Source organism: Sparus aurata, chromosome 19 (assembly GCF_900880675.1).
Source record: "Sparus aurata chromosome 19, fSpaAur1.1, whole genome shotgun sequence".
NCBI classification, from domain to species: domain Eukaryota; kingdom Metazoa; phylum Chordata; class Actinopteri; order Spariformes; family Sparidae; genus Sparus; species Sparus aurata.
The window spans coordinates 6386353-6405588 of record NC_044205.1 but is presented as its reverse complement, the minus strand read 5'-3'; the positions used below and the strand labels follow the sequence as shown (position 1 = coordinate 6405588).

General features: G+C 44.4%; 1 protein-coding gene across 8 annotated transcripts in view; it reads left to right on the top strand.

Moving 5' to 3' along the window:
- The first annotated feature begins 67 nt into the window (after positions 1–67).
- Positions 68–19236, top strand: part of arhgap12b (Rho GTPase activating protein 12b) — a 67516-nt gene continuing 48347 nt past the window's right edge. For 6 of the 8 annotated variants that reach the window (XM_030398526.1, XM_030398523.1, XM_030398525.1 and 3 more), the window contains exons 1-2: positions 68–233; positions 6108–6871. In XM_030398526.1, coding sequence (XP_030254386.1) covers positions 6200–6871 — 672 coding nt within the window. In that variant the 5' untranslated portion in view covers positions 68–233; positions 6108–6199. Of the gene's footprint in view, positions 234–6107; positions 6872–14357; positions 14547–19236 lie in introns of those variants that run through there. The other 2 variants (XM_030398521.1, XM_030398527.1) reach the window with 2 other exon arrangements.

The following is a 19236-nucleotide window of genomic DNA, read 5'->3' as shown; positions in this document are numbered from 1 at the left end:
CACGTTCTTGGACTAAAGCTTTACTTTGAAGGTTGTGGCCGGATATGGCGCGTTGAAGCGCACACAGTTTGACAGAGTGTGGAGAGGCGGGGGATTGCGAACAGACCGACTGAGTGGAGGTCTGCTGCGGACTCGCAGTCGGAGCCGCCGTCACCAAAATAGGTGGGAAAAGTTCCTGCTCACTATCTCCACGGTCTACGCACGAAACGGAGACACCACTGGAGTTATTCGAGGTTAGTATGTGTCCGTTTTGCTTGGCGCTGCTCGTCGCCTGGTCAGCGAGAGGCTATTGGCTTCTGTCGGAGTTACTTTGTTGCTATGCACGCTGTTGAGGATCGGAGGGTTTGTGTCAGTGAACCTGCAGTGCTTTTGTCCACACACGAAGCTTCTGGAAATTGTCACTCAAATGTCTCCCATCGGTAATGAATCGAAATGCGGTCATTTCAGGACGTTATGGGTATTTTAAGAGGCGGGTAATCAAAAAATTCCACGTGATAGCATCAGCCGGTATGACACACACCTATAGGTTCATCTTGTTTTGTCGCGGTGTGTTTGGGCTGCTTGTCCCCGTTCAGGGGGGCTTTCTCCGGCAGGCACGTCCCTGCCCTTCTCTCGCTCCTGGGAATCCTTGGTGATGTCGAGTCCGGATCCTTTGTTATTAATGCACATGGATTAAACTCCTTTGTGTTGTATTTCTGCAGTCTGTGTGGGGCTACAAGGGGCCCTGCCCCCCACCTATGGCCCCCCTCACCGCCGCCTCCCGCCCCGGGCATGCTCTGGTCGCTCAGCCCCAACAATTTATCCACCCACGGTGTTTGTTTGCAGGGCTTCTACACTGCCTAATGACAACAGAACCCTGTTTTCATAGCGTGCATGAACCAATATGCAGGGAAGAAGCCGCATAGATGGAGTGAAATGCAGCAGCACATGTTGGAGTGGATGATGCTCGGCCACATCTGTTTTGAATGAAGCACAGGGACAAAGGCAGTCCGAGTCTCAGGGTGTTTTGCTGCTACAGAGGCTGGTCTGCAGATGTATGCAGACAAAAGCACAGGTCGTGATCTCTGAGCCAGTGCAGTGGCTTGATTATCTGCCACTCATTAACCTTAACTGGCAGCTAGTTTTGAATGCTATGTTATAATTCGTTGCCATAATGCAGTTTATACAGGTGTTTTTTGAACTAGATCACACTGGCATTGCAGTACAGACATACCCATGTTGGCAAGGAGCACAGACATTTTTTAGATGACCTTTGCAATGGGAATAGTCACAAGTGAGATTTTTCCTGAAGGAACCACATCTGGCATCACATCTGTTTAACTGAAGTTTTTCTGTAGATTTACATATGCCTACAGATACAAATGGAGTTATATTTACTTTGCAGTAACGGTCATTTTTTTCTTATTTAAATCACAGCACACGCAACAAGGAATTGCAGTAACCCCAGTCGGTTGTTCTTAAAGTTACAGTGTGCTATTTAAAGTGCTGGAGAAACTCAAATAAATAAACCTAAAATATCATTAGGCTGTTATCAAAAAACAAAACAAAGCATTCATTGAGTTTAAACTTTGTGGTAAAGCTATAAAGTATAGGCCAGATTCAGACCAAGTAAACTTCAGATGCACCAGTGCAACCAATGAAAATGTTTAGTAACACCTGACCAAATTCTGTGCGCACGTGTGACCAAAGTAGTCGTACCCCGGAGCCCGGCTCAAAACCAACAAAGCGTACTTCGATCAGTTAAAGTAATGAAAAATGTATTGGCCATCTAATAGTTCTGTTGAGGGCCGAATAATGTGTGGCTGCTGTCTGGTACCGTGAACATGTGAGGACATAAAGTCGAACCGGATCAAAGCAAATTCATAACACATATTGTTCATGTCAGCTTAGATCTCACCTGAATAATTCCCAAAACGAAGAAACGACACCGACAGATGGACAGTAGTGTTTAAGTGGCTGCCGTGTTGAGTTGTGTCAACCAGTTTTTAAACACGAGCTGCATCCCTTGGGTTTTCACGGAGGAAGAAGTTGGCTAACGCACTCCTCTGAGACCTCACTTTGCTCTGAAACCACACTGTGACTGTGATTTATTTGTAGTGAAATTCACTCTCTCGGGCCCTCTGCCAGAGCTCTGAGACACCGCAGCGGTTGAGAGCGGGGGGGGGGGGTAGGTGGAGTTGTAAATTTCTGCTGTATTGTGCCTGAGTCAGTGTAACAGTAAGTTTTTGTCGTGGTGACTCAGTTGTGGGCTTCTGCATAGGTGAGCGATGTCATGCTCCATCTCCTGCCAGCTCCTGTCTGGTTTTTAAGGTTTCTCTTTTGATTTGCCTGCAGCAAGACAGTTAGAGTTAGATTCTTAAGATGTCATTTTATCAACTATTTATTGCTGCCTGGAACAAGGTTTTGGTTATACTGTTGTATGTTTGGGTGCCTTACTCTTTTGAATAAGTGTCTCCAACTTCAGATGCGAGCGGTATGAAGAGAACAGAAGCTTGTAATCCAGCAGACAAAGTTATCTTTGGACAAACTAACAGCGGGACATTCTCGTAGTCTGGCACCATCATGTCACTTCGAGGTTTTGTCCGTCATATTATTCAGGTCCCTGAATATGTCTATCATACAATGCAGTACACATTGCTAAACAGTCCCTTCAAGATCTTTCTAGCTTTATAGGGGGATTGTTGTAGCCTAAAGGACCTGGATGCACCAGCCTCTGTCAGTGTGATGTGTATTGTCTGCACTCAGACTCATGTTTCAGCTAGAGTAAGTCAGTCGATGCATTTCCTGTGTTTTCCACAATGGATAGACCGATTGTTGGCCTGACCGATTATTAAGGCTGATGTTGTCTTTAGTGGTGTTCTCTGTGTCCCACTGTCAATTAAATACATTGATTTAAAATGTGTTGCTTTGGTTCTGGTTTCTATTCCCCACTCGTCTGCCATTGCTTTGAGAAACTCACACATATCTGCGCTTGTGTGGCTATCATCCATAGCTTTCGCCTGAAGTACGTAGGACATTAGCTTCCATTAACTGCTGACATAATGAGCTGTAACGGTCACATATGAGACTGTAGCTCTGGATGTCCAGGCATCGCAGGTTATTGCTACCCTGTGAGCAGAGTTGAGGGACACTTGCACGGAAAGGTTTGTCTCCTTGTAAAGATTTGGAATCGATTTAAGTGTGAAAAAGCTCCAGGATGGAATAACATATCTTGGCTCCAGACTGTGGACCATGTAGCAGAAGCCAGTAAGAGGAGGACTCCGGTTTGTATTACTATTTAAAAAAAAATATATATATATATATATTTTTTTATCGATTTTTGGAAATGTAATAATCAAATCATAATCTTAAATATTATAATCGTGATTAATCAATAATCTATTTTTTTCACCACCCCTAGTTCTGATGCATTATCCACTCTCTTTGTGTCTGTAGTAATGCTCAATGGTCTCATTCAATGTCCTGTCTACTACACTATCTAACTGGTTACCCATCACAAGTAATGGCATTTAATAATCTGAATCTGCAAAGTAACTAGCAACTAAAGTTATAAGATAAATAACTAAAGTATCTGAAGTATAAAGTAGCTGAAAATGGAAATACTCACGTAAAGTACCCCAACCTAGTATTTAAGCACAGTACTTGCATTGATGGTACTCACATGACTCACATTCCATCACTGGTCATTACATTCTATTGGTCTCCTCCATTGCTATTATTTTGTGTCTGTATTGACATTGAAAAAAAATATCGGTCACTTGCCATTTTGTATTTGCTTTTGGGCAGAATGTCAGATAATTGCCTTGCGTGGCCTTTAGCACTAATAAGATGAAGATGACTAATAAGCAAGATGTTTATGTTACATGTCTTTATCTTCACAACTGTAAAGAAGAATGTTATTTTGAACATTGTTTATTTATCAAATGTTTCAATCTTCACAAAAAATGTCTATACTTGACACTGCACGTCTGTGCGTACACTGCGATGTCGATGCTGAGACAATATATTGTGCAGCCCTGGCTGTGCTAATTTGTTACAATTTCCAGGTTGTTAAGAACTGATTGAATTTGCTTAAATGTTTGTAATCACAATATACTAACTTCCTGGAGGGACAAGGGCCAAATCTCCCTGCAGAAAGTGTGCAGCATCACTGTGAACTCACTGTAAGGAGGTTAGGACGTTGGCTGTCGTTAAGCATCGCTGATAGCCAGTAAGTTTACATGTCCAGTTTAGTCGGATTACAGCCATAGTTCGACTATGCTGCTCAATCAGACAACTGCAATTGTCCCAGTATACATGCCGGTGAGAAAATCTAATTATCGGCCGAAGCATGTCATACCCCGGTACAATAGGTGGTGCAGTACCCGTTTCAACTAGTGGTAATAGAGCCACCTCCGGCTGACCTCTTTACGTCACCAGCAACAACAACCCGCCGCCGCCGTCCTTCTACTTCCGGCTCACGGCCCCGGGAAAAAAATCTCGGACCTGCACAGAACACAAAATCCGATCTGATGGAACGTATACATGCACAAGTAATGCAACTATTAATCGAATAATAGAGGTGTTTTAATCTATGACAAATCCGATCCCGTCCGGATCAGACTAAGGTGTATACATGCATCTTAAAAATCCATCATAGTCGGACTAATCTAACAATTCGGTTTTCTCGAGTGTCATGTAAACGCACCGACTGTGTTATCATGTGCGTGACTTGAAGCTCTGTCAGACTCCTGACTCCCTGGCACCTCTGGGGAAGGTGTGAACTGTAGATTGTGTCAATATGGGGTTGCATGAGGATTTGTGACCGTTTCTCAACACTCTTTGCAATGCACACACTGATTAAAACAGACAGTGACTGTTCCTTGAGAGACAGTCATTCATGATGGCTTGGACGTTGACATCATGGCTGCAGCGTGTACCGGGACAGGCCCGTACTGGGCTGCTGTCAGGCATGTGCACTAAGAGCCACGGCCTGATGATGATGTAATATTGTGTGTGTGTGTGTGTGTGTGTGTGTTTTACAGAGTTGAAATGGATAAAAGAGAAACAATTTATGCCAGTTATGAATAGGTTGCTCATCTCACATGGGCTTGCACTTTGGCCCAGACGGCTCTCAGCATAAATCTATTCTTGGTGCATAGCTGTCAGTCTGAGCTTTAGAATGTGTGTTCATATTCCTTTACATAAGCACGGCCCTCTTTATAGACTCAGCGGCGTGTTCTCACGCCTCACTAAAAGCACCTGCTTTTACCGCCTGCACTTCCAGGATGTCTGTCCAAAGCGGATACTATTTCAGGGAGGAAGAATTTGATATGCGGGGAGCTGTGGCTCGGTGGCAGCTCCTCTGCTGAGGGAGTGCCCAGGTATTTATTTAAGTTTACAGATGAAGGGAGACTCTCTGACAGACGGATCAATGACAGGCCCTCGTCCCAAAACAAACCCTGCAGGAGTGGTGAGGGCCCAGCTGTCCTCTTACTCGCATGCTGTGTGTGATAAATCGAGAAGCTCGCCCTCAGCTCTTTAAAGGTTTCGGACTCTGCCTTGTAACTGTGCTAATGCGTACTGATGCCAAACTGCAGAATCTTTAAAAAGACACACACTTTATTTTTGGATGCAGTCTCTGAGGGAACGTGAGCTCCGGGGAGTCATTGTAGTCACTGAATCGCATTGCAGGATCAGCACGTGGGGTCATGTTGTCGCCACCTTCAGCGCCGCAGAGGGTGATCAGGTTACCAGGCTGTCTATCCTTGGCAGTGATATCACGTACCGGAGCAATCAGAGTTGACTATCTACTGTGGTTTTTGTTGATTAGAGGGAGGAGCTTTCATGTGGTGTTCCTTACTTGACTGACCAATACAGTACGTCTGTCTGGAAGTAGCTCATGTCATACTGTGAGTGTGTTAAAGTGGTAGTACTTTGTGGTTGGTGGTAATCAGGTGAGTAATAGCGTTGGGGTTGACGGGGTTTGTGGTTTGTGCAAGAAATGCGAGTATGTTTACGTGGTTTGGTGAGTGTTTGTTGCCTTTGGGCTTGTGCCTCAAAATTAGCTTGTGACATTTAACTGAAAGGAAAAAAAACCCCCTCCCTGTGTTTCTTATCTCCTGCAGCGCAGCAGTTTCTCCGGTCAGACATGAGGAGCCCTCTAGGCCTGGGTCGCTGAGCAGCTGAGGTCAGAGTTCAAGTACGTGTTTCGGCAGTCATGGCTGACAGAGAGGGGCTGCCCATCGCCCCGGGCCAGGTCTACATTGAGGTGGAGTACGACTATGAGTACAAGGCCAAAGACAAGATGGTGACGATCCGCCAGGGAGAGTGGTACATGCTGGTGAGGAAGACCAATGAGGACTGGTGGCAGGTGAAGAAGGAGGAGGGCACAAAGGCCTTTTACGTGCCAGCGCAGTATGTAAGGGAGGTGCGTCGGGCACTCATGCCTCCGCAGAAGCCCGCAGTAAGGGCTAAGCCCACTGTTCTGGATATCTGCCGCGCATCCAATGAAAACCTCAACAGATCCCAGCCGGAGATGTCGAGCTTTGGGCGCCCGTCGCCTTCCTCCACCCCATCGCCATCCTCTGTCACACCGCCAGCTCTGCTCAAGGATGCTAATCAGAATTTGGGAAGTCCCCATCACTGCAAGGTGGTAGCCGAACTGGTACTTCTTCACAACAACAACAACCATCACCACACCAACAATTCCACGTTGCCAAGGACACGGGCAGATTCACCTCCGCTCAAAGTGGGGAACAGCCTCAATAAAAGTCCAGACAGTGACAAGACCTTCCCACCGAGTGACATGCCAGCGGAGGGGCTGAACAAGCTCCTCAATGACTCCGAGTCTGGGGACGAGCTGAGCAGCAGCTCAACGGAACACATGCAGGTAAGTCGCTTCTTTAATCTTTGTAAAAAATGTGATGCACCTTCGAGTTTTGCTTTTGTCCTTTTTTGGGTTGTTACAGGAAACTGAGGAGTGACTCTCAAGAGCACCACTGGGTTTGTCCTTCACTGTAACCTCGGTTGTCCCTTTTTGATCCCTTTCTTCCATTCTCCCTGGTTTATTTCCCACCCTGTGCTGATTCTGTTCTCTGGGGATGGCTGCAAGATAACCACCCTTGCTCCCATCAGATTCTGCGATATTGCCCGTACACAGATTGCATGTTCTTCCCCGGCTGTCTCTTGCAGAGCCGAATTCATTCATCAGACCTAAAACACTTGACCTCAAAATATGTTGTGCCTCATTTGCCAGATTTGACGAAAACGGCAGCAGTTGCTGGTGCTTATTAAATTCCTCTACTGTTGGCCGTGAAGTGTGATTTGTGTGGATTGTGCAGATGGGCATTTTCTGGGGAGGGGGCTGTTGCAGAAGGGTCATTAAATACTAAATGGTGTGTTCACAGCTCCACTGTTAATGAAGGGTTCTGTAATTGAGAGTCTTCAGGTCCATTTAATACAAAGAAAAGCCAAACACAAGTGCTTGGTGGTGTAGTTTGGTAGCACTGCTGTTACTTATGCTTTTAAACGTGTTTGTACAACAGAGATGTGTATTAATGCGTTATTACGCCCAAAACGAATGCCTGTGAGGCAGCTAATCTCTGCAGTGGATTTGGTATCAATGTAAAGTAAGCCCTGTGAATGGATCCAAACTTCCTGGTGCCCCAGACAAATAAATTAGATAACTTTCCCCTCCCCCCATCCCTGCAGTCCCAAGATTGATAACTCAGGCCTCCTCCCACCTCCATGATATTATTCATCCTTTTGAGCCAGGAGAATAGGTGGAAGACGGCAGGAACTGGGGCTTATCCTCCCCCGTCTGCAGCTGAGGTGGATCAAAGCAGAAAACGAAGGAGCCATTTTGGGGTGGCTGTATCTAGGCAGGGTCAGCTTGTTTGAAGGCTCCAAGTGCTGCTTGTGTTCTTTGTTCCACAGGCTGCAGCAGCATCCTCTACCAGTGAACAAAGAGAGACAGGCTTGAATAGAAACTAGGTCATATCTACGGCGGATCAGTCTGTTGCCCCCAGTCGCCCCGCCGTGGGGACCACTGGGTGAGCGAAAGCGTGTGTGGGTGTGACTGCCATGTGTGATGGGCCATGTCAAGGAAAGGCAAGTGAGAATGGAAGCATGGCAGACACTTTACAGCTTCAGAGCCCCACGCGGAGGACAGCTTAAATGGTCTGTGGGTCGGAATTGACATACCTCAAAAGCCCCTATCAGGGCGAGAAAAGGGTTGTTTCCTATGTTGCTGCCTGCCTGCACCAACCTTTCTGAATTAATTTCATGCTTGTCAGATCACACGGGTGAAAATAAACACACATTTCACTCTCAGGCATTTACATTTGCATGGGCAGCTCTTTGGAGTGTTTTTTTTGTCAGCCTACAGTTGTGCTGAAGGGGAGGATAAGAAACAGACAGCAGACGGGACTCATCGCTGTCTGTGGTCGCCGGGGCAGGTGAAGCCCGCTCCCTCACTCTTTGTGCCTTTTGCAGTGTTGTATTAGTTTGTCCTGTTCTGCCTGTTGCCAGGCTAGTGAATGACCCTTGCAATTCTTTTAACTCTCCTACTTCCACTGCTTCCTGTCATTCCTCGGCTGCACACAAACTCGACCTGCTGGAGAGAGAGAGAGGATTGTTTTGTGACAATGCTGTGTTGTGCAAATTTCCGAGAGTTATTAGGGCTCACCAGATCCTGAATAATGACACATTTTTGAAGTTGACACCAATGTTTGAGTAAGGAATGTCTTTCGAACATAGCTGTATAGACAAATCGTCATTTGAACAATATATAATGGGCTCTGAGTTGGACATTTTGCAATTGGAAAAATAAGCTTGTGAACATCTGTCACATTACAGTGAAACAATTTTCCTGTAAGTGGAAACCTTGAGGGAAAAGTGCAGTGATGCAAAGGAAGGCAGAGCAAAACTACACCGTTGCATTAAGCACGGCTCTTTTCAGCTCACTGCTATATCACTCTCTACTCTTGACCAGAGTTGAATGTGAAGTTGACAGGAGTCATTCTCAGCCAGTATAAATCCCAAGCCTTGCTTCCTGTAATGAAGCACAGTTAGATCAACACAATGCAGGAACTATGGAGGAGTGGGGTGCTAAGGGTTAGGATGCACTCCTTTTGTTTCTTCAGCTGTGTGCAAATCTAACGTTTCCATGTGGCAGATGGTGATCATGTTAGATGTAGGGCTGGGCAACATATCAGTGTTTTATTGTTAATCGTGATATGAGACTATATATGATCTTAGATTGTTGTATTGTGACATAAATGTAGTAAAATTATGTCATTTTCTGAACTCACCCGACTGATCCACTTGTCATGATAGTGTCCATACCCATTTGGTGATTATATTCGCAATTCTGATGATTTCTTTTTTAAAAAAATGGTACCAATAGTCATCATTACTAATATTGTCACAGTATGGATATCAATGTATTTGGTCAAAAATATAATGATATTTGATTTTGTCATCTACCAGTTTTGAGGGGCTTTTGAGGAGATTTTATAGGTATTGAGATGTATAGCGTGTGTCACAATTTATCCCAAAAATATCAGGGCATTATTCTAAGGCCATCTCGCCCAGCCCTAATATGTTAAGACACGTTTTGTTTTGATTAATTATTCAGCCCTTCTTTACTGACTTATGTTAACTAACTCTGTTGAACTTATTTTGCTTTTTCTTCGCTAAGATTGTAGTCTCAACACCCTGGTCAAATAACACTGATGATGTCCCCTGACAATAAAAAGAGGTGGCTCTGCCGGGAGCATCATTTTCATCAGTGTACCTCACCTTATACATCATACAAGTGTTTTTAAGAGGAATGTAGGACTCCTTGAGACAAGTAAACCAAACTTGATATGTAAAAAAAAAAAAAAAAGATGCTGTCTAGTTGCTCTTTTACTTACTATCCATTTTTCTGTTATTCAACCAACAAAAGAGTTCACCTTCAGTCTCCCCTCCACAAACAATTTGTAGATCCTTCACCCTAAGGCGTACGCCCTGTAAAGGAGAGCGAGAGCTGCTGGATGAATGGATCTGTAAGATGGATTTGTCACTGACATGCCTTCCCGTGAGTGCCAGCTGGCCACCCCTAATTGATTAGATTTGATCTCGGGGTGACGATTAACGCCTCCATGTCCCTCCATGCTTTCCATATGTAATTTGCTTATCTCTGGTGCTGTGGCAGCAGCAGACCTCGATAGTTCACTCCCAGCCTCCTCACCACCACGAGGGGCTGGTGGGGTTTGTGGTAACAAAGCCAGCCTCCTCCTGAATCCTCTTTAGTCACAAAGTGCTCCCCTCTTCTCTAATAGCACAGCTCCTATGCTCTTAAGGGATTGGCAAAATAAACCTCTTTTCTGCACTTCTCAGGAATCTGGCAGTGGGATGGGTTGTTTGTTTTCTTTAAAGAATGTGGCAGATCGTAGGATTGAAACGCCTGTTTTTCACATAAACATATTGGGTTTCTTTACAGCTTTTCAGTTTTTAAGACACGGCCATTTTGCCTATTTTAAAATTCTGCAGAAAAACACGACCACACACAGAGTCTTGTAAGTTATTTTGACTTGGATTATTTTGGACTAATTTGACTCGCGTCTTTTTAAGAACGGGACTGGGAAACTCCTTTTCTTTCCAAAGCACAATGGGCGAATAGAGGCTGCTCAGTAGGATTGTGTGAGAGGCCAGATTGTTCTTTTCCTTCTCTGAGATGTGTCACTGAGGGGAAGATGCGGTGGCCCTGGATGTGTTTGTGTCTGTGGTTGTGCACTGTGGAGCCAGCGGGCTGCCCTGCGCTCACTCACTGTCTGATTAAAAAGACCTTGAGAGGCCCCCACGCCTCCGCTTTTTATACTGTTTCACACAATCACACTCCAAACAAGATACCAACCACTGATGGGCTTGCTATGTCGTTCATAGTTCCAACACATTTAGCTGTTAAGAACTCCTTGTAGTCTGTACCATGCAGCTCTTCATGTTAATAATACAATCGGTAATTCCCTGAGGTTACAAGCCGATCAGTCTTATTTCACAGAAATCTTTTCGAGAATCCACTTTTAAGGATGCCTATAGTCAGTGACGTAACAGGCTGGTAATTGTATCCGGACGGATTCTCAGAGGGTTTAAGAACTAAAGGAAACAGCTGAGTCTAGGCCAGAGTCTGTCTGCCTTCAGCCTGCTGTGTGGTCTTCCTTGCTAGCTGGCGATGCCTGAAGGAGTAGGAGGAGGGAGGGCGGGGTTTGTGAGTGTAGCGAGACATGGACAAAGTACACCCTGAAAGGGTCCTCATAGGATGGCACAGACCTGGGGACAGGAGGCCAGACAGATATGTTTTTTTTAGAGAGATTAGGTGAAGCCCGTTAGGCGTAAACCTCTGAATGGCTGCTGCATTGAGATGAATGCCTTGAAAGAGCAACATTATAAGGCCACCATGAAAGATGGTGGAGAGTATCAAAACTGGATTTCCTGAATGTCTTGAGCATCCATTGGGATGTTCTCAAATGTAGGTGGATTGTTCATCGTGCACTGTTGTGTCTTCCGACATGCACACATGCGTTCTTTGCTTGGTTCTACTAACTTCTATGTTTGCTGACTTGTGCAACACAGCAAAGGGCTGACAATGTGTATCAGGGGCTTAGCAGTGCTTTGAAATAGACTGCTATGTGTGGGTGGACGGGACACCTAAAGTGCACCTTAAAAATGTTTTCACTCCTAGAAAGGTTTGATCGGTTTACTGCTGCTGTCTTGGTGCACTGAATTGGATCATTATTGCCCAGTGACGCGAGTATTCTCCCACGTGAAGCAGAATGTGTGTATTGTTCATATAAAAGACAGTGTGGTGGCTGATTAGAGGTTCTGTCTCTCTTCAGTTTACTGTACAGATCTATACCTCCCAACGCCACATAACCTGCTAATTACACGTTGTGCTAAGTAGATTCTTTGCCTGCGGTGTCTAAAATTTGCTGCAGAGCACTCTTTATAGCCAATTTGCAAATAAACTGAAATCTTTTGAAGTAAGTATAATAAAGTGCATGCCCTCAATGCATAATGTTCTCCTATATACCACCAAATGTAAGTGCGAGCAGTGCTGTAAAGTGTAACCATCTCCTGCCTGTTGTGCCCTGTAATCTGGAGCTCTGCCGAGAGTCTTACTCCTGGACGGGCTGAAAAGGAGGCCCCTGCTTGTTTTCCAGTGCATACTTGACATTCCTGTCTCCGTGCCTACACGCACACACTCACATACAGTGAGGCAACAAGGAAGCTAAGTCACTGAAGGTCTTCTTTTGCCTCAAAAGTGAAGCACTGGACCTTTTTCGTAATCTAATATTAAACCTGAGCAAATAGTGCATCCGCTGTGTTCATGCGAGTCTTCAGCTCTCTATGTGTCTGTCTGCTTATCCGCCTGCCTGCGTTTTTGTATTTCTCTTCTCTTTCCTCTGTCTGGACATTCTAGTTTCTCTTCTACTTTTCTCATTCACTCTGTCTCTTTTGCTTCCACTTCTACTTCTACTAGCCTCGCATTCCCCTCTGTTCACCCGTCTCTGCCATCGCTCTTAACACTGAGCATTGTTGTCACTTGTGGTCTCAGTGAAGGGGAGGACAGTGGTGAGGAAACTCGGAGCGTTTGTACTGCTGTCCAACCTGTGACCACCTTTTTTATTCCCCACATCCATCCTGACACAGGCCTCTGTGACATAACAAGAGGATTAAATCCTCAAGCCCCCCGGGGCTGAGCCTTCAAGACGACCACAAGAGCTGACGTTGACACAGTTGTGTTGTGTACAGCTCAGGATTTAACCTTTTTTAAGTCTTTCCATGAAGTGTGGGCTAAAGATGAGAAGGATGCAGTGGCTTACTTATATTCCATTATTGTCATTGTTTGTTTTTAGGTCTAAGGCATAGATTTCTCAGACCAGCAATTTTGGATGGAAGCAGTCAGTGATGCCAACAAAACGTAATAAAATATTCAGTGCTTACCTCTGTATTTTATTCTTGGCACACAGTGGAAACCCATTTTTGAAAAAGATCTTTCTTTTATAGTGTCATGCCAATGCTGTTGAAGCTGGGGCAGCAGCTACTTAATACTGCACCAGACAGGACACATTGCACATTGTCAGTGCTGTTTCAGTTCTTTATTCTAACTCCCACTTCAAACTGTGTTAGTTAATGCGATTCATCTGAAATGAAACTAATGAAAAGCAAACCTACCAAGTGCTTTTTCGTGCATTACGCCCTTCTTGATCAGTGGAATGATGTGACAACGTGTCCCCACTTGTGCCCATTTTCATCTTCACAAGATAAAACAAGAGGGTCCCAATTAATAGATAAACAGCTCTATATGCTCTATGCTGTTGGAGGTCAAAATCTCCACACGGAACCTTTAAATGAATGTATGCAGCGCTTTCACATATTGACAAGCAATATTTGCCCCTATAACCAATTATAAACAGTGCTGACCACTGAGAGAATGGTACCATCAAGTTTCGTGTGACAGGATAGATTTATATAATGAGATGCTCAGCTCCTTGTGATGGAGGTTCGTTTGACAAAGGGGAATACAGTACTGAGCTGGTTTTCATGCCGGGCTCGGCTCCTGGCACCATGGGGGTGAGTCAGCACATAGGACCGCTTACAGTTGGTGATCACTTTAGCAACAATGCTAGGTTATTAGGTCCATCAGAAAACTCCTTACATCATCCGTCTTGTTGTTCTTGGAAGGCTGCTTATGGCCCAGGTCTTGTGGGAGGCTGCTGGTTAGCACTAGTTAGCAGTTACTTTAGCAACAATAGCTATCTATTCTGCTTGAGGCAGGGCGGCCAAATGACAGCAAAAATAATTCCTACATAAATATGAGCCAATTCACCCAAATGAGCGAAAGTTGCATACAGTAATCCATGAGGCCAGTTTAAACAGTAATTGGCAAAAAATATTACCTTTATTTTTTATTTTTACTGGATGCAAATTAGTATATGCTCCGAGTACAGAATGGGTCATCAACGTTAACAAACTCTAAAATACCTACAAATCAACTTCTTTGCCGTTCTTGGACCCGATACTGTTGTATAGGTGAGATATAAAACAAGACATATGTGATGTAACATTAAACATCAATTTTGAAGTCATGCGAAACTTCTACCAAAGTGAGGTTATAAATGTAAACTTTAAGAATTTGATTGTTGGGGAACTGGTTTACAATAGACTTAAGTGCAGGACTGCTCTTGTCACTGACAAACGCACAGTGACAGAGTGGAGATTCAAGGCTTCCTGTCTCTCCTCTGTCTACGCAGTAGTGGTTGTAGTTTTTTTCCACTCCAGTGTCTATAAAGCTGCTCTGCCTGTCAGCCTGTGATGCAGCGTGGCATTTTTTGGTGGAGCGGATGATGAGGATACGTCACCTATTCAATTTGCTCGGTCCTGCTCTTCCCCTCTTCTTCTCCTCACGCCACGGCTCGTCGCGGTTCATTCCGTCCCTCTCCTGTCGCTCACTGCCCCCCTCTCTGGGCCTGGCTCACCACAATATCTTGGTGGACTGGGACAGCATGTACCCAGAGAAGGTAAACTAGCTGGCTAGCTCTTGAAAGCATGGTGATTTATTTACCTGTTTGCTCTCCTTCCCTCTCTTTCTCTCAGCCAGAAACCTCCCCAGATCGGAGGGGAGGTTGGCTCTCTGGGACATTTTTGGCTTCCAGCGTAATTTCTTTCTCAGCCCCTTCTACCTGTTACATTTCGACTTGAAACATTCAGACTGACGGCACCAACTGTTTTGTGTGCCGGTATTGGTTTGATATGGTATTCGGCACGTGTGGGTGTTTTTGTGTGGGATTTATTTAGCAAGTAACTTGACCGCATTCTGCTGTGTTATCCACAGAGGTCTGTGTTTGCATACGAGTGATGATGTTCTGGGCACTGGGCTCTCAGAGTTGCATAACCGAAGCTGGCTGTGTCCAGAGCCTTTTAAACAGCTGCTAGTCATTTCCCCCCCAGCGGCCTCTTGCTTTGGATGAGTGGACAGGTCGAGCTATGCTTACATTCAGCCCTCTGAGGACAGCGATCACGGTCTGGGGAACTGTTTTCCTAAGTATCTCTTCCAAAGTTGTCTGTGTTATTTGCATCTGGCTTCTGGCACGATGATGGTGAATCCATTTAGATATCGCTTTCTGGGTATAAAAGCGTTTTTGGCCCCGGCTGTTTTACGTGGTGCTTTCTGTGTGGTGTGCCCTGTTTCCGATTTTTCCTTTTACCTCCGATTCCACCTTGAGGGATCAGAGTCAGCAAAGTGCTGAAGTAGAGCGCCGTCCTTCCCCACAGTGCTCGTTTTTGTGTTTTTATTTCCCTTACCTTGTTTCTCGCCCACACTGGTGTTTCGCCTGCATGGAGACTGACTGAAATTCATGATACAAAAGATGAAAACTCCTGTTGAAATGCTTATCATATTGTCTATTCAAGAACTGAATGCGAGTAATGTGATTTGGGATGTTATGTATCACATAAGAGGGAATCCTGTGCAGCTGGCTATCAATAAATAGTCACGTAATAAATCGAACAGTTACTGAATTCAGCATTAGGAAAACTCTGATCTGTTGCGTAACAGAAGTGTATCTTTTCTATTCTCCCGCCTTCCTCTTTAACACTTGCCTCTGTTCATAAGCTTTGGCTGCTCTTTGACCTGTCGCCTTCTGTCTTTTTGGATAACAGCTTGTATCTCTCAGTGATTTTTGTGCAACAGTACAGCACATTTCTGCAGATCAAAGACAATATTTGTGCACAATCCAGTGTTTCTGTGCTCTCACTGCTTCCCTCAGGAGAGGTACAGCTGCTGCTGGCATGTGCGAGTACCGGTGGAAGCATATGAGCGTGGGCGTCTTTGGGTATCAAGGGGAACGTATTGTCTCTGTCATATGCCACTTCTATTGCTAATTACCTGGTGTGGCTGCCAAAGAGACAAAGGATGAGCTGTGAATCGATCAGCGCCCAAATGGTTCAGCTCGTGTCTGTCTCGCCAGAGGTCATTTACCGTGAAAAGGATATTAGAATTGGTCTGCCATCAGGTAGCAGCTCTGGTTGTCTGCTTGGAGCGTACAGGCTTATGGGAAAGTGTAGATGAGTTACCGTCGTTTAGTTCTAGTTTTGTACGTCTTTTGTACACTCACAGCTGGGGTTGGCTGTTCCTAAAGTCCTGTAACAGCCTTGTGATTTTGACCACTGAATTTACTTTCTAGAAACTCTGTGTTTTTGTCCTCAGAACTTTCCACTAGCAGCTGTCACTGAACAGAGATACTGTGGTGACAAACAAAGGGGACACAGAAAGGATGCACACTACACCACTGTGGATCAGTCTGGATCCTTCTGCCAGCTTTGTGACTGCACCCAAACAGTCATTTCAAACAGCAAATCCAATTTTAACACAGCATTAATACACATCCTATAATTGCACTCAGATGGGCTCGGGCACAGCAGGGAGCTTGCCAACAGAGTTTTGCCTTTTGGGGGAATACAGTACATGTCTCTGTGCACTTCCTCAAAGCTGGTCAGAAATAGCTCCCAGGTAAAGCAGAGACACTAGGAGGCTGATCAGTGTTCACAGAAGAGACTCACAAGGCCAGCAGCCTTTCAGTGCCCTTGCATTTGATCGGCAGAGAGGCACTCCCACTGTCCATTAATGAAATGGATATGCCAGCGGTAACGGATGTCTCAGTGTTCCCTTCATGCTCGGTTGGCTCCACAACAGCATTGGCTGGTTTGAACCCCTCTTGTATAGTTGATTGACTGCTTGTTGATTATGCATAAAACATCAAAGAGGGTTTGTAAAGTTTGAGTCATAAACATACAGAATCATTAATGTCTACTTCAGTCAACAGTAATGCCCCAAAACCTTCCATATTCCTGTACCTCAGTTTCATATTTCTGTCTCCCTTTCAAAGTGTGCTAACTGTTTTTTCTCTGATTTTGTCGTGGACCGCTGTCAGTTCAACACTATCCGAGCTTTAGAAGCAAAACAAACTGAGTCTTTGTGTGTGTGTATGTGCGTTTATGGGAGTGTGAGTGCCAATGCCGTCTTCCGACCTTGTGCACCTCTTTCTGTTGACATGATGCTTAAGTTCCCCTCTCAAATTCTTTTGAAGTGAATCAGAAATTGGACCATATTATGAAAAATAAATCATACAGACTTCAATAGTGACTATGTGTTGATATTAGTTGTGTCTTGATTCTCCATTTGACTTTCCATTTTAAGGGTAACGATTCGATTCAGCTTTCAATTTTAAAAATGTTGTCAGCACTGAAGGCTATGCTATTGTTAGATTTAGACTTTTAAGCCCTGGCAACTGTCATTCACATTTTTAAGAAGTGCCTTTGAACACAAACTGGCCTGTGGGTCCACATATCCTTTGCGGCTGTGAATGATTTTGAGCTATACTGTTTATTTAACGTCACTAGCAATTTGCAATTTGTTCATCTTCCTGCGCACAGTAAGTGTCTAACAGTAGGCTAGCTGTGTCCTCCTGTCGATGTGGCTGGGTGCACAGGGGATCATCGATACAGCATTTGATTTCAGTTGACGGCTCGAAATTGAAGGCTCATTTCCATCGTTGTTTGTTTTGAAATAGAATTTGTGACACTCCTAGTTGACACAGATTAAATTGTGTCAAAGTCATGGGGGTGTATTAATGAGGATATCCTCTAAATTACGTCTTTTCAGCATGTGACTGGTCTCTGATTAATCTTGGATGTAACCAGCTTTCAGAAAGGCACTCATGATTTGATCTACATGAAAATGTAAGAAAGTGTTTAAAGAGATAATGCTTACCAGTACAACACAATTACTTTATGGCATTGAAATTATCTTATTGTCTAAGTCTGCTTCGTTATTCTTGCACTATATATCCGTTTTGTTTCTGTGGGGGAGCAGTTGTCGACTACTACTGATGGTTACATAGCCTAAATACATTCTGCTAATTTTACGACACTGAAGGGTTACCAGACAACTGAGCTCATTTGACCCCAGTACTGCTAACCATCTGCTCAGACAGGCCTAAAAAATTAAACTTGTTTACACCTTAATTTCCTTACAATAAGTGCATCCATGTTCCTATCAGTAAGTGCAGGCTGACTATTTTGATGGTCATGAGACCCAGGTTGGAAGTATTATATGTGTGTGGGTTCACACATAATTAAGGTACTTTGAACAGGTTATGAAACTGGTAGTTTAATACTAATCCCTCTGTATGACCTGCATAAACAAACAATACCATCAGTGTGAAGATTGGCTGCTTCTTAGTTGCAACTCTATTGATGGCAAATGTTAGTTGTGTGAGTAAGGTAGATTTGACTTCCCTCTGTGTTACTCTCAATATGAGAGGCTTTTTTTTTGGATGTATCATTGAATAAGCCTGTGCATGTGTTTGAAGCAACAAAGCGTGTGTATGTTTTTTGTGGGATGAAAACTGCTACTGGAAAGTTGTTATGGGTTAAACCACAAAAATCAACTTAAAAGTGTTTCTGGCTTCACTGGGTAAGCTTCGTCCAGAAACTGTGAGACAGAGGGGCTTACAGGTCAGACCAAGCCCGGACAGACCGCCCCCTACACGCACGCACACACACACACAACACACACACACACACACACACACATTAAAATGCAATCTTCTTACATATCTGGATTAAGGGGTTGTGTACAGTACATTCCTGGGTTAAACCCTCTGCGTCCCCCAACCCAAAGTGTTGTTCATCCTACACCAACATGATCAGACATTTCTAATCTTGTTGAACAATGTTTGTATTTGTTCTGTGCTATTGATGTTGACCCTGATTGTGATTAAAAACACAACTGTCCTGTCCAGCACTGAGTGTGCCATGCTATGGTTCTCTCAGACTATTTGTGGGGATCAAGTGGGTGTTCTCTGCTAAGTACTATGTCTTCATTGTTACAGAATTCACAAATTCCTTCTCCTCACTGGTGTTTATAGAAAGGCCAGTAATAATAATTATGATTAATATGCTGCTCAGTGGCCCGAGCCACGACCCCCTTTGGGTGGCCAGTAGAGAAGTTTGTCGCTGATCTACCAGCCAGTCCTTGGCTCTTGAGCTCCTATTGATTTGACTTGAGTGGGTGATGGCAGCTGTGGTGATATTATTCAATGAGGTGGCAGCCACTTTAGCCACCACTTTTGGGTTGTGGTGCTATGGATAAGTTAAGCATTCTCTGTCCCTTAAATTAATAAGTAATTGAAAGGAACCATTACATAT